Source organism: Mustela nigripes, chromosome 6, assembly GCF_022355385.1.
Source record: "Mustela nigripes isolate SB6536 chromosome 6, MUSNIG.SB6536, whole genome shotgun sequence".
Taxonomy (NCBI): Eukaryota; Metazoa; Chordata; class Mammalia; order Carnivora; family Mustelidae; genus Mustela; species Mustela nigripes.
The window spans coordinates 107,402,013-107,418,463 of record NC_081562.1 but is presented as its reverse complement, the minus strand read 5'-3'; the positions used below and the strand labels follow the sequence as shown (position 1 = coordinate 107,418,463).

The following is a 16,451-nucleotide window of genomic DNA, read 5'->3' as shown; positions in this document are numbered from 1 at the left end:
CTGGGGCGCCTGGGTGGCTCAGAGGGTTAAGCCGCTGCCTTCGGCTCAGGTCATGATCTCAGAGTCCTGGGATCGAGTCCCGCATCGGGCTCTCGGCTCGGCAGGGAGCCTGCTTCCCTCTCTCTCTCTCTGCCTGCCTCTCCATCTACTTGTGATTTCTCTCTGTCAAATAAATAAATAAAAAATCTTAAAAAAAAAAAAAAATAAAAAAAAAATAAAATGAAGGTCCTGTCAGAATGCTTCCAATATACTGACTTAAGAAATAATACACAGAGCTAGTCCTCCAACTGCTCCTACCACTTCTACCTTACAATACTTGTAATAATACCTGTAATTTTGGAGGGAAAATTTTATTATCTTGGGATTTGGCTATGGTTCCAATAAATCTCAATTTATCCTGGTGAGTACTGATATCTAAACTTACTCTTTCCTTGAAGGAACAGAGAGATCTTAACATATTTACATGACATATAAAAATACGTATCTACTAAAAAAGTTTTTTGCTTTTTCTTTCTTAACTACTCTGCAAAACTCAAGTTAGTTTTACAGAATGGAGAATTTGTTTTGTTATTACTATAAATGGGATTATTTTCAGTGATCTTTAAATGTCAGTATGCAGAAGAATCACCTGAAGAGTTTCTGCAACCACATATTAACAGGTAAGACTTCTAACAATTCTGACAGAGTTTGGGAGTGTACACTGGCAAGAATCTGAGCTTTTAAAGTAAGCGTGCAAAGTGATTCTGAAGTAGGCAGTCTAGTTACACAGCACTATTATTGACTTCTAAGCAATATCAGAGTATTTGACGTATTAGAAAATATTCTATTATCTTGCCTCTTACTCTTTTTGGCTGCATCTTGACATTGGATAAAACTTCCAAGACAGTAGTATGAGCTTAGGTTTAACTGTGATGGGTTATGCATTACTCTTTTGGCTTTTACTTGTTAGCATTAAGGACTTGACATTTACTTTACCAAATGAAGAAGGTGTGTTTGTTTATGTGAGAACAGGAAGCTAAGATATCTGTATCTGTATCTGAATGAGAAAGGGGAGCTACCTGTTTCTTTCTTCATTTAGATACTTTTGGAAGTTCTCTCTTCTTAAAGGATTAGAAAATTTACCTACAAATAAATCCAAATGATTCTGAAGCTCTTGATGGGATCCTTTTGTGACAACTCTTTCCCCCTAATTACTGGTCTGTGAAGATTTCTACTGCACAATTTAGATTATCTTCTTTTGTAATCAATACCTCATTTCAATGAGGTCTGCAAATTTAGAGCACTATACACCTTTGAAAATATCAAATCCGGGGCATCTGGGTGGCTCAGGTGGTGGCTTTGGCTCAGGTCATGGTCCTAGGGTCTCAGGGATCAAGCCCCATGTTGGGCTCCCTCCTCATCAGGGAGTAGGAAAGCAGGTGGCTGCTTCTCTCACTCCCTCTGCCCCTGCTCTTGTGCATACTTTCTCTCTCTCACTTTCAAATAAATAAATAACATTAAAAAACATACACAAAATACCAAATCTTCTATAATTATTATTATTCGGCTTGTAATTTCATTTTCTTCAGCATTATGCTTAAGGTGTACCTTATTTTTAAATTTATTCTCTTGCAAAGAATCAACCCCTGAATTTTTTTTTGCATCAAAACTATCAGTTTTATGCTAAGAAGTACCCCCCGTCCTAGTTCACCTATTCAAAAAAACCTTAGGTTAAATACCACAGTAAAAAAGTAGGGTCACATGGGTAGCTCAGTTGGTTAAGCGTCAAACTCTTGATTTCAGCTCAGGTCATGATCTCAGGGTCCTGGAATGGAGCCCTACATCAGGCTCTGTACTCAGTGGGGAGCCTGCTTGGGACTTTTTCTCCCTGTCCCTTTGCCCTCCTCCCCACACTTGGGCACAGTCTCTCTCTAAGCAGATTGGGCATATGTCTTATAGATGATTTAATGTACCATATTAGTTGTATCAATAAAGTCATATACCATGTTATGCAAGTTAATTATAAAAACCGTTTCTATAAAATAGTTACTTTAAGAAAAATCAGATTATGTGCTTTGATTCCTGGAAAAACTGACATGGTGGATTGCAGATCACAAAAACGTAAGTATAATTATAGTATATGGAATTACATCTGTTAATGGGGAAATGCAGATTTTTTTTTGCTCAGCTATGAAAATGTAATTCTTGAAGCACTATTTATAAGAGCCTACTATTAGAGCATGGTGACTTTCTACAATTTGTCCTTTCAAAGCATCAACCTACTTAAAAGTTGTAAGTATCACTGGATTCACAACAAATCAATAAAGCTCTTATTTTGTTTTTCCCTGGAGGTACTGCAGCAATTAATTGATACTTTCTCTATAGATCTTATTGACAGGTGGTCAAATTTTTCTGTTTCTACTAACACGTACATCAGAAGTATTAGAATTATTGAAATGAAATAAGCAAGTGAATGAACATTGAGCCTCCACCACAGAAAAGACATTATATCAGGTGTTGTGGGTTTCAAATGGTCAGACATGGTGCCTAATCCAAAAAGGCTTAAACAACTCAAAATGGAATTAAGTAATGAGAAAACATGTTAAGGAAGAAAATCTTAAAATTGGGAGAAACGGGATAGCTTATGGAGAGCAGTATTCAAATGGGTAAGGAAGTAGAGGGGGAAAGATGCTCAGGTGAAAATATAGAACATGTGGTTTATGAAACTATCACGAGCTGAAGCTGGAGAAAGCAGCACACAGAGCTCACATGTGGAGCTGGCACTGGGACTAGAGAGACAAATAGTCTTCAGAGCTTGCTGCTTAGTGTGAGAGAGGACATCTCCCTCCACCGCCCCACTCCCAAAGGCTGCATATATAGAAGTATGCCAGGCTGACAGGAGACATACCTGGGGGGTCTTGGACCATTTCCTGGGGAATGCTATGGGAGAAGGAAGGCTGGTTCCAGACTATGAAAAGCCATTTTAAGTGCTAGGGAGTGGGGGAGACAGAAGATTTCATGGGTAAGGAGAATATCCACAGTGAAGGAGAGTATGTAGCATGAGGTCCCATTTTAACACTCCACATGAGAGTGAAGGCTTGTACCACTTCCAGGAGACAGCAGAAATATACTCAAAAACTCTAATGAATCATCCTTAAATAAAGCAGAGGAGAGGGATCAACTGTTTGCATACCTTCTGGGCAATCATATTGCAGATCTCAGGCAGGAAGTCCTCACTGAGGAGCTTATAGAGCTGCCGTTCTCGAAGGGAGGTCCTCTCCCGAAAACTCTCAGTGACCTGTCTCCATTCTTCTTCTGTTTGGCACAGGAGCCACCAAGTGCCTTGACCTGGCCCTTGGGACCCTAGCAATGAAAAGGATGAGTTCATTACATAAATCTCACTAGGACCTGTCTTCTTACTTACTGTCAATTTCATTTCTACCCTGGGTCATGGTGAAAGTGAAGGAATCCAAAAAAAGGATTTTAAGGTTCATAATATATAATTTTGATTTTCCTGTTACTAACTCCATTTACACCTAGAAATTAAGAATGCCTAATAGCAATACAACTATAACTACTGTGACCTTTGTAATTACAGATTTTAAAATCCTAGAAATGCTTAAATACACTTACTTTTCAAATGGTTTTGATTTGCACTTCTGTGGAGTCTTCCTTGTCTCATTTCTGTTGACGTACTGTAATGTGATACTACCTCCCTCCCAGTTTTATGCAATCTGGATTATAGAACTGAAATCTAGGTTAGGAAACCAATACACTCCCTTGTACAGCACTTTACATTAGAAAGGTAACTCTTTGAGAAGCTGCTCATTCATCCAAAGGTTTGGTGCCCATTCCACTGTGCCAAGGTCAGAGGGCACAAGGGAAGATCTCTAGTTATCAATGAGACGGAGAGAGGGGCACAGGTGAAGTGTGACCAAGAAAGAACTGAACAAGGCTAACAAGAAGGCAATACTGCATTCATCTTAACTGCTTTGCAGGACTCTGGAAAGTGTACTGCGATCATGATATAAATCAATCATGTTTACTTAATCTTTTCTGGACTCTAATGAAAATCATTACCATTTCTTGTCTGTGGTTCAGATGCCAAGGAGTTTTCTTCCTGCTTTTCACTGAAACACAGGAAAAGGAGGTACCAATTAAAACAAAGACATGTTCAAAATTGTTCTGTGCTCTCCCCGCCAACCAAGTTAGACCCAATTAATGTAATATATGAAGGGTGTTTGTTTCAAGGGGATGATGTTTGGAGGAGGAATGACTCTACTGAGTAAAGCAAAATCAGGAGATAGTTGTGTTGGTATAGAGAAGGAACCCAATTAAATGCTAACATCCTATGTAACAGGAAAATATTAGGTTTCATAACAGCTTTTTGGAAATCAAATAGAGGAGTTAAGTATTAACAGTTAAATACCCCCACTTCCCCTCAAACTATGGGATTCTAATGTCCTCCTCCCTGATAAGGGCTATAATAAATTTAAGCCATTCTTAATTTAACCTCCTATAAGATAGCAGCTAAGAACACAGACTCTAATGTCAGACTGCCCCTACTGAGACCTGCCTCTTACCATGTGACCTCGGAAAGTTAATTAACTTCCCTGTAAATGGGTTATAAATAATGCCTACCTACAGGGATGTTGAAGATTAAATTATTAAATACAAAAGTGTTCAGCACACTAGTGTTAAGCATCGCTGCTGTTCGTATCACTGAATCATGTAGGTGATCTGGACTTCTGTTTGTTTTCAATGATCTATAGCAGTACTGTTCCACAGAATGTTCTGTGAGAATGAAAATGTCCTCACTGTCGCTGTCCAACATCTCAGCTATGAACCACAGGTAGCTACTAAGTACTTGAAATGTGGTTGGTATGGCTGAGGAACTGAATGTTAAGTTTTATTTAATTAAAAAATATATAAATACTGTACCGGATACAGAGCTCTACAGAATAAAATCACCAGTAGAGGGTAGTACAAGTCCACATATGCTGAAAATGAGTCTATATTCCAACGCTAAGGTACCTTAATTGTTAGCACTTAACAGGGAAGTGGAAATGGGTCTAAAAGAACAGCTTTCCAAATCTGTAAGAAAATGGAGATTGCTAACAAAATCCTACAATAGATGTCATGTGTACAGAACATAATTATAAGACACTTCTCACAAAATGGATAGGAGGAAAGCAATACTCTGTAGTCAAATTTCTGGAAAGTTAGGTGAACACTAATTCTTAGATTTAAAAGAAGAAAAAAAAATTAAATCCTGACTCATGTATTTATAATCCAATTCCTAGAAACCAATACTTCTTAGTAGTTAATAAGCAACAATAAGAAATCTGGCTTACTTCAAGCATTTAGATTTAGCAGTTCTACAATTTAGAGGGAAGAAGTGGTTTGTGCTCTGTTACTAGAAATTTTAAGAATATGACCTAACTTCCAGGAAGTATATTTATACACTAAAGGCCAGATCTTAAAAAAAAAAAAAAAATTTAAAGATTTTATTTATTTGACAGAGACACTCAGTGAGAGAGGGAACACAAGCGAGGGCGGGTGGGGTGGGAGGGGGAGAAGCAGGCTTCCCGTTAAGCAGGAAGCCCAATGCGGGGCTCCATCCCAGGACCCTGGGACCATGACCTAAGACAAAGGCAGACGCTTAACAACCCAGGCGCCCCTCAGAATTCCTGTATTAAGATTCATGTAGTGGAATTTCCTAAGAGATAATGCATAATGTATAAAATAAAATTTCCCATATGTAACAGAATCTTTTTCCTTGCTAAAGTTAAATATAAAATAAAGAGTATAAAATGTTAGAGAATGTTAAAGAATATTACCTATTCTCTACTGTAGGAAATTTTATTCTAAATTCTAAATACAATAAAGCAAATGTGCTACTAAGTTCTGCTCAAAGGGAAAGAATTAACTCTTAAACTTATATGTGATATATAATCCTATTAAAATGCTGATTATTACAGTGAGGGTTAATCAGAATTAACTTGCTCTGTACTCCTATGAAAAAAATGTTTGATACAACCAATTTTGAAAGTTAATACGTATTGAGCACTTTCTGTGGGTCATCACAGTTTTCAGTCTGTTACACTGACACATTCATTATCCTGTTCAATCTAATCCTTATTATTAGTAGTATCCCTATTGTCCCATAAAAGAATAGGCTTAGAGAGAGTAGGTCATGCAGATAGGGCTTCCTGAGTACATATTTAGTAATTTCATGAGGATTCAGACCCCAGTCTCTCTCATCTAAGTCCCATATCCTTCCCATGGCTCAAGGGAAAATCAGGGATGAAAGAACAAGTGAAATTAAGGTGCCTTGTAAGCACGCAGGTTTATGAGTGGCACAGAACAACATGAATGTCTTACTTCACTAAAATTTCCTCCTGTAGTTTCTTCCGTTTTGGAGGTCTTCCTCTTCTTTTTCCTGTTTTCCCAGGAACAGCAGAGACATTTTTTTGTCCTTCACTTTCCCTAAGAAATAGTATATTAAATCAAAATGTTTTGTAATAGAATTTATGCATTACATATGCTTTTTAAATTAATAACTACAGTTTTTCTGGCCATGAGCTCATTATAAAGGATTAAACGCAGTGGTTATAGGGAAAGAGCAGAAGGACTTCCTGTCTTCTCTTATTAGCATAAGAAAAACCAACATTTTACAATATTAAAATCTGAGTATAAACTAACACACTTCCCTAATAGTTAATGGTGCTCCCAGAAATAATGAAGCCAAAATAAAATAAGACAGCAGCATCATCCTGGGAATGATCCATCACCTGTGGAAACACGTGTCCTCCTCAGTTAGGAAGGCTCACATTTCAGGCATTCTTTTTTAAGGGCCTTCTAGTCCTATACTGATGCAGCAGATCATTAATTCTAGTAGAAAAAAAGGAGTCCTCAAGAACTGATTACAAAAGGACAACTGCCACTGTGAGTGACTACACAGCTGGTGACTTACTGTAGATAGTGGTCCGGGCTAAGGGCAAAAAGGACTCCTCAGGTACCTCAAATCAAGCACCTAATTTCCAAACAACAGGATATTTCACCACTCTGATAGCAGAGGCTGCGTTATGAATTCTTTTTTATTTTTGTATGAAATAACTCTTTGCCAACTCTTGACAGGCATGCTGTTATATCTAATTCCTTCGTAAGAAAAAAAATTTGTGCTGCAAAATTCTGATATATTTTTATACAGTAGCTATCGCAACCCTGACCTCAAAGATCGTACCTGCTCAATGAGAGTTCTCCATTGGATTTTCCTTGCACCGGGTCCTCCTTATACATTCGTGTTCCATAGAAATACCAATAGAGTGCCCCTGAATTGTCTTCGCCCAATGGTTCCACACGGAGACTGTCTGCATCCAAACCCTTGGTAGAAGAATAGGGAAAAGAGGTTTGGGGAAATAGGAAACAAAACAAAATGGGAGAAAACTAAAATGAGGATTCAAAATTTATAGTCACATGTACCTCATATTTTAAAATGCCTAAGCATCTTAGGCAGCGTTCAATCAGGGCACAGAGAAAATGGGAAGATGATACCTTCCTTGAAGAGCAGGATATGGAAATATTTCAAATACTTCCCATCCCCATCATTGCCCGCATTTCACCAACAAAACAAAACAAGAAACAAAAAGGAGTTTTGAGGAACATATTGTATATTTGGTTTGGACTTACGTGTGCATCAACAAAAGGAAAGACGATTACAACGGAATAGAATCCAATGTTGTAAAAGCTTTGCCCCATGTGAATCTCTATTATAGCACCATCGTAACCTACAGTAACCTCTTATTCTAGCTGAGATCCAGCAATACAGCTCCCAAATTTACTTCAGGATCTGACCTATTTTGGCCTTCCCACTGCTATTCAAGAACTTGAATTCTCAGCAAAGACTGTGCTTAAATTGCACAATGATTTTATACCGTGTCCAGGAGAGGGCTGAACTAAGAAGTTGTCAACATATTTCATCATTTCTGACTGAACAGGATTAGACACGGACATCTCTATGAGTAAAAAGCAACAGTCCACATCCTCCCTCTGAGACAGACTTCTAAAAGAAGACAGACTTTTAAAAGAGACAACAGTAGAATCAGAGGGAATCAGAGGGAAGACATCTACATCTTCCTTCTCCAACACATATTTTGTAATGCATTACAACTAGAAATTGAACCAAGATAACACACAATCATCTATCTAATAGTATGGCTAGGAATCCTCTGGCTACAGTGGTCATTGTATACATTTTTATTGTCAATGAATTCTCGCTTTTCTTATTATCTTCAGATTTTATATCCTGATTGCTGGCCTTTTGTTTGCTCTAGTAAAAGGGCTTATTAGTTATGCACCTTGAGAAGATCGAAGACATCATCTGCATCTAGCCGATAATCACAGAGGCGGTGCAGGATTTCCACACGAGTACGAAGGGGCAGGTCTTGGAAACTGGCTTCTCTCAAAGGGTTAGGCTTCCCTTCTTCAAGCTCCCAGCGGTAGTTGATGATGTCCTCTAGGTAGCTGTGGAATGTCTGAGGCCTAAACAAATGGCCCCAAACACAAAAATACATTAATATAAAACACAGGGGATGAGTGGGAAAAGTGGAGAGAACTGGTAGTTTAACAGCTGACAAATCTTAAACAGAAAGCAGGAAATAAAAAAGCAATAATAGAAAGGGTCTGAAGGCCCTGATTGAAGTTCAATGCTATTGTACTATCTACTTGGACCAAATGCTGTCAAATTCCAAAGATGATAAATATGTTAAGAGGGTTTCTCACAGAATAGATCGCTTTACTTTATCACAAACAGCATATTCTGGTCAATATATAAAAGTTTTAATAACCAATGGTATAGATTGTGAAACTAAGGCAAGTCTTACCTTTGCTCATGCAATTAAAGAGACTATACAGTTTGAATGGATAGCAGTTCAAAACTAGGTCCACAACATTTGCCCAGCCTAATTAATTATATTTCAGGTTAAGAATTAAAGGTCAAAAAAGGTCTAGATTACAAGCAGCTACTTCAATATGCAACTATAATCTTACATTCTGTTACATCATCTTTAAGATTTGTTAAAAAAATACTGTATTCTTGGGGCGCCTGGGTGGCTCAGTGGGTTAAGCCTCTGCCTTTGGCTCAGGTCATGGTCTCAGAGTCTTGGGATCGAGCCCAGAGTCGCGCTCTCTGCTCAGTGCACTTTCTGCCTGACTCTCTGCCTATTTGTGCTCTCTCTGTCAAAAACAAAACAAAACAAAATAAAAACTGTATTCTAAATTTTGAAGATTTTTTTTCTACAGGGAACATTTAAGACAGTTTGACGGCAACCTAAATTTTTCCTGATTAGTTTGACAGGCAATTTTATAACGTCATTTTGAATAGTACCCAAATGTGCCTTGTATACAATATAATAAAGAGCTGTTTAGTTGTTAGATGATTATTCTCTCTCAACTTTTTTTTTTTTGGAAGTTTTTATTTATTTATTTGAGAGGGTAAGCAATTGAGAGAGAGAGCATGAGCAGGGGAGGAGCAGAGGGAGAGGGAGCAGCAGACTCCCCACTGAGCAGGAAGCCCAATGTGGGGGCTTGATCCCTGGACTCCAGAAACATGACCTGAGCCAAAGGCAGACAGTTAACTGACTGAGCCACTCAGGAGCCCACCCCCTAAAGTTAATGAATCTGGGTATAATCTCACCTATTTGTGACTTAAAATTTTTTTCCTCATTAAGCAAGGAGCTCTAAAGAAGCTACATGTTAATGTAATTTTAAAAAGAGGCATGTACCATGCTGAATGACAATCTGTGGTAGTTATATTTGCAGAAGTCAAAGGAAATAATCATGGAAAAAAATATCAAAGAGCCTTATGCAAACAATAAATTAAACATTTTGATTTTCAAAGAGAGAAGAAACTACTTCCTTACTACTGGTCTTTCAACTGGCGGAAATGTGAACATGCTCGTTTACCAAGACATAATGTCTCTAACATCAAGGCTCTCAGGCACCTGATTTGATGGCAGTACCTACATTCAAAGTCTGAGCACCGGCATGTGAATACCTGGCTTGAACCTTACTGGGTATGCACCGGCTTCCTCTCTCTACTGCGTACGAAGCTGGGAAGCTGGTGCTGCCCCTTCAGGAGGGAGGAGCTGGGGAAAGAACACGTCAGACTGGGAGTCAAAAGCAGTGTGACAATGGTGAATTTGAAAATAAAATGGGGTGTATTTTTCAAATTGCTTTTTAGTAGCAAGGAGTATGAAGACAATAACTCTTTGGTAATATATCCCTTTACCACATGCATGCTACACTCTGCTGCACTTTCATAAGCACACCAAATACCCCAAGTAACAAGGCATGTTTTTCCTGCAGTAAAATAAAATATGGAATCTATGATATTGAGACAATTTTCAGAATGGCAGCTTCGCTGGGGGATGTGGCAGGAGGCAGGCTGGGTCAGGCTAGGCATAGGGAAAGTTCTAATTCTAGTGTGAGGCAAAGGAAGCACCAGCATACCAGTCCTGCAACACTGAATGTGTATAAACAGTGTTGTTCTTTGTGCCTACAATCTGTCTGAAAGCCTCTACTTGTCTCAAAGAAGTGCATGTTTGAGATTCCTTTCCAATAGCCCTATTAGCCTACTTGATTTCAATTACATGGCTTTTGCTAAAGGTTTTCTTAAGACATCTCCATACTACCTTACCAAGAGATACTTGAGAGCTTAGAATTCAAGATAATTCAATTTCCTTGTATAAAGATAAAACTCCTCATATAAATCTACATCCCTTTCTTTAAACATCAGAAATTCAAAGAGGGGAAAAAACTTTTAAGAGCATCTGAAACAAAAAGGCTGCAGGAAGCCAAAAATCAGGCTAAAACTTTCTACTTGGTGGTTCTTAATCTTCTATATGACATAAAACTCTTGGAATATTATGCCTCCATCAGAAAGGATGAATACCCAACTTTTCTATCGATATGAAGGAAACTGGAGGAGATTATGCTGAATGAAATAAGTCGAACAGGGAGAGTCAATTATCATATGGTTTCACTTACTTGTGGAGCATAAGGAATAATAAGCAGGACATTAGGAGTAGGAAAGGAAAGTGAATGGGGGAAATCGGAGTGGGGGACGAACCATGAGAGACTGGACTCTGAGAAACAAACTGAAGGTTTTGGAGGGGAGGGGTGCAGGGGGTTAGCTGAGCCTGGTGGTGGATATTAAGGAAGGCACATACTACATGGAGCACTGGGTATGGTACACAGTGAATCTTAGAACACTGGAAAAAAAAAATCTGATGAGGACCATATACTCTCTCACTCCCAAAAATGAGCACACACACAGTTCTGTATGCACTTTCAGATTTTGCTACTCAAAGGAAACAAAGGGCACTATGCTGCTGAAGACTGCTGGAACATTCCTGGCTTACTCATCTATACGGCTCAGTACAATTCTCTCTTAATGACTAAAATACCTCTCATCTTTCTGAAATTATTCTGAATTATAATAAAATGTCTCAATAGAATATAGTTAACAGAAAGATTAAACTAACCAAAGGTTATGAACACATCCAGGTGCATTTTGTTTCTTGTCTGAAAAAGTTCCAAATGCTTTAAAATTTAAAATTAAATGATATTTTCCTTATCTTTTTTTTTATTTTTTTATTTTTAAAGATTTTATTTATTCATTTGACAGAGAGAAATCACAAGTAGGCAGAGAGGCAGGCAGAGAGAGAGAGAGAGGAGGAAGCAGGCTCCCTGCTGAGCAGAGAGCCCGATGCGGGACTCGATCCCAGGACCCTGAGATCATGACCTGAGCTGAAGGCAGCGGCTTAACCACTGAGCCACCCAGGCGCCCCGATATTTTCCTTATCTTAACTTGTGCGGGAGAGAGAGAGAATATGTGATTATCACCTTCCAAACTCCCAAAGTTAGCTATTTCTTAGAACTCAAGCACTATGCTTCTTAGGGTACATGCTTCTGCAGGTGGAATGAATGTTGACAAGGGTGGCAGGACCTCAGTAAAGTATGTAATACAAGTCTCAGCTGGCTGGAGCTGGCAGAACTCTTGACGACATAACTTGTATTAACTGATCTCCAACCTATACTAAATCATCACAGATGAGAAAACAGGACTCTTGGGGCACCTGGGTGGCTCAGTCATTAATGGTCTGCCTTGGGCTCAAGTCATGATCCCAGAGTCCTGGGATGGAGTCCTATGTTGGTCTCCCTGCTTGGCAGGAAGCCTGCTTCTCCCTCTCCCACTCTTCCTGCTTGTGTTTCTTCTCTGTCTCTCTCTGTAAAATAAATAAATAAAATCTCTTTTTAAAATTCTTTAAAAAAAAGATTTGAAAATCATTTTTAAAAAGATTTTATTTGACAGAGAGAGAGAGAGCACAAGTAGACAGAGCGGCGGGCAGAGGGAGAGGGAGAAGCAGGCTCCCCACTCGGCAGGGAGCCAGATGAGGGACTTGATCCCAGGACCCTGAGATCATGACCTGAGCTGAAGGCAGCCGCTTAACTGACTGAGCCACCCAGGCAACCAAGAAATAAAATCTTAGAAAGGAGAAAAAATAATAAAAAAGAAAGAAAGAAAAGAAAAAGAAGAAAGAAAAAGAGGACTTGAGTTCTTTGAGGCATGTGTTGGTTCTTTGAGACATGAAAGGCTATCTGTAGTCTACATGCAGGGGAACAATTTAGACAGTCATCATGGGTAGCACAAGGGAGACTTAAATGAAAAAAGAAAAAAATTCCTTCCACTGCCTACAACTCTCTGTGAAGTAGATAAAATATGTGTGAACAGTTAAGCTACATGAGTACATGAGCACTGGAGTGAGAGAAAGATTTTGGTTCTGAGTGAAGCAAGAGCTAAAAGGCTTTATAAGAGCATCTGATAAAGTGTTTATTCTTAAAGATCATAGAAAGACCCAGAACAAAAAAATTTAAACAACTACTCTTTTCTAGGGCCATGTAATAGCTGCTGTGCTCAACATATCCTAACATCATATTGAAAGCTGCGATCAGTTAAAAATCAGGGTAGTATTAAATTAAAGGAAAATAGGACTAAAATACAAAATGTATCTCTTAGAAGAGACACATATATATAATACAGATTTTATAAGATATTTACGAATGCTTATTTTGGGTAACAGAAAAGCACTAAAAGGCAACCTGAAATCAAAATGTAACCATCCTTTAAAAAGATGAAATACGTTTTTGAATGGAAGCCACATGGGAACCTAAATACTATAGATATTAATTGGGAAAACTGAAGTGTCACCTGTTAAGTTGTGAAAGGGTACAAGAAGAATTCTGCGTAGCTGGGGCACCTGAATGGCTTTATTAGTTGAGCAGCCAACTCTTGATTTCAGCTCAGGGCATGAGCTCAAGGTTGTGAGATAGAGACCTATGTCAGGGCTCAGTGCTCAGCAGGGATCTGTTGGGAGAGTCTCTCCTTTTCCCTCTGATCCTACTGGGCTAGTGGGCACATGTTCTCTCCCTTTCAAATAAATATATCTTTAAAAAAACCTGAATAGCTTCTGATAATTTAAGGATTAAAATCTGTTAGCTTTAGAGCCACTAAAATATGCACAAACACAAAACCAAAAGAGGAAATAAAGGAAAGTACTAACAAAAATAATCAAAAAAGAAAGCATTTAAGGGCCAAAAGAGGAACAAAAATCAGAATAAGATGCTCATCATCAGTTCATCAGCTCATCAAAAATCAGAACAAGACTGACATCATCAGTCACTTGAAAATACAAACCAAACCCACAATGAGATATCACCTCACACCCACAATGACAGCAAAAATTAAAAAAGACAGATGATAATAATAAGCCTATGATGTGGAGAAACTGGAACCCTCATACACTGTTGGTGGGAAAGGGAAATGCTGTAGCTACCTCAGAAAGGTATGAGGAGCTACTCAAAAAATTAACAGAACTACTATATGACTCAACTATTCCACTTCTAGGTATACACTTAAGAGAAATGAAAACAGACATCCATGCAAAAATATGTACACAAATGTGCATATACAGCAGCATAATTTACATGAGCCAAAAAGCTCATGTAAATGAGCTCAATGTAAATGTCTATAAAATGATGGATAAAATATTTTTCAGCCATAAAAAGGAACGAAGTAGTTGATTCATGATACAACACAGATGGCCCTGAAAACATTATGCTAAGTCAAAGCCAGATACAAAAAAGCAAATAGTGTATGACTACCCTTATAACAGATACCTAAAACGGGAAAAAATCTGCCTAGTATTAGAGGTTGGAGGAGATGGGTAGTGACAACCAACAGATATTAGGCATCTTTTGGGAGTGTTAAAAATGCTCTGGAACTAGTGGTGATGATTACAGAGTTTTGTGAATATACTAAAAACCAATAAATTGTACACTTAAAAAAAAAAAAAAAAAAAAAAAAAAGCCCAGAAGAGTAAGTTAGAAACCAATTATACCAACTGCATTAACCATAAATGGATGAAACGTCCCAACTAACTCAGAAATTCTCAGACTGAGTGAAAAAAAGCAAGACCAACTATAGGATATCATCTGTAAGATACTATTTAACCATAAAAATACAAACAATAGAAGGAGAGAAAATTAGGCAGAATGATAGGTATTAGGGAGAATGAAGATTAATAACAAAGTAGGGGGCGCCTGGGTGGCTCAGTGGGTTAAGCCGCTGCCTTCGGCTCAGGTCATGATCTCAGGGCCCTGGGATCGAGTCCCGCATCGGGCTCTCTGCTCGGCGGGGAGCCTGCTTCCTCCTCTCTCTCTCTGCCTGCCTCTCTGCCTGCCTCTATGCCTACTTGTGATCTCTCTCTGTCAAATAAATAAATAAAATCTAAAAAAAAAAAAAAAAAAAAACAAAAAAAAAACAACAACAAAGTAGTTTGAAGAAGACAAAAGGCCAATTCACCACGAATACATAATAAGGCTACATATATGTATCTTACAACAGTACCTCAAAATTCACGGAACAAAAAATGACAGAAGGAAAGGGAGAACAGACAAATCCACAAGTATAGGCAAATATTTTTAACATCTTTCTAATTAATATGCCAAGTAGACAAAAGAACCATTGAGGACGGAGATCTCAAAAATACTACAACATGACCTGACATTTACAGAATACTATGCATAAAAACTGCAATATATTCTTCTCAAGTGCATATGAAATGCTCACTATGATAAACCAGATGCTGGGACATACAATAAGTTTTAATAATCTTAAGTGATTGAAATCTCATAGAGTAGATTATCAGAACACATGTAAATTAGGAATAAAAACACTAAGATATCCAGAAATTAGACAACACACTCTTTTATAACCCAAGGATCATGGAAGAAATATAAAAATAAAGTAGAACATGTTTCAAATGATAATGAAACTACAGTATATCAAAGCAGCCAAGCACTGCTTAGAAGGAAAGTTACAGCTTTAAATACCTGAACTAAAAGGGTAAAAAGTCTCAAAAATAGTACTCTGACTAAAAAAAAAAAAGAAGAGCAAACTATAAAGTAAACAGAAGAAAATAATAAAAACGAGAAATCAATAAAGTAGAAAACAAGTGAACAGTAGGTCAAGTAAAAAGTTGATTCCTTAACAAATGTTTGAAAAGTTGATAGACCTGCAGAAAGAATAAAGAGGGAGAAACAACAAATTATATATCAGGAATCAGAAGTGGAGCTATCACTGCAAATCTCACACATTAAAAGGAGAAGAGAACATTATGAACAGCATTATGAGAAAAATTTTACAACTTAGAGTAGACAAATTCCTTGAAAAACACCAAATAACTTACAAAAAAGGACTTAAGAAATAGAATACCTGGACAGACTTCATCTATTCAAGAAAGTGAATCAATAATAATCAAAAGCTGGCACAAAGAAAACTACAAACTCAAAGGTTTTCAGTGATCAATTCTTCCAAATATTCGAAGAAACATTTTTATTTTAATTTTACTTGTCAGAGAGAGAGTGAGGCAGAGAGAGTGAGCACAAACAGGGGGCATGGCAAGTAGAGAAAGAAGCGGGCAGGGAGTCTGATGCAGGACTGGATCCCAGAACCCTGAGAACAGGATATGAGCTGAAGGCAGATGTTTAACTGACTGAGCCACCCAAGTGTCCCTCAAGGAAGTATTTGAAAGAAATCACAAAAACTGTTTCAGAAAACAGGAGAGAACACATCTCAATCCTTGCACCAAAATCGGACAGATACAGAACATAAAACTAGACAATTATTCCTCATGAACACACATGCAACAAATTATTAAGCAAATAACATTCAGCAATATACAAAAGAAACAACACTTCTTATTTAATGGTGAAAGACTGAACACTTTCTCTCTATAATTAAAAGAATATATATTGAGGGACACATGGTGGCTCAGTTAGTTAGGCATCTGCCTTTGGCTCAAGTCATGATCCCATGGCCCTGGACTGAGCCCCATCTCTGGCTCCCT

At 38.0% G+C, this 16,451-nt stretch overlaps 1 protein-coding gene across 3 annotated transcripts in view; it reads right to left on the bottom strand.

Moving 5' to 3' along the window:
- LOC132020845 (chromatin remodeling regulator CECR2) overlaps nt 1–16,451 on the bottom strand; it is a 168,795-nt gene that overhangs the window by 32,763 nt on the left and 119,581 nt on the right. For all 3 annotated transcript variants that reach the window (XM_059404972.1, XM_059404974.1, XM_059404973.1), the window contains exons 3-7: nt 8,340–8,523; nt 7,226–7,365; nt 6,364–6,468; nt 4,060–4,109; nt 3,173–3,342 (exon numbers count right to left, since the gene is read on the bottom strand). In XM_059404972.1, the coding sequence (XP_059260955.1) occupies nt 3,173–3,342; nt 4,060–4,109; nt 6,364–6,468; nt 7,226–7,365; nt 8,340–8,523 (649 nt within the window). The remainder of the gene's footprint in view (nt 1–3,172; nt 3,343–4,059; nt 4,110–6,363; nt 6,469–7,225; nt 7,366–8,339; nt 8,524–16,451) is intronic.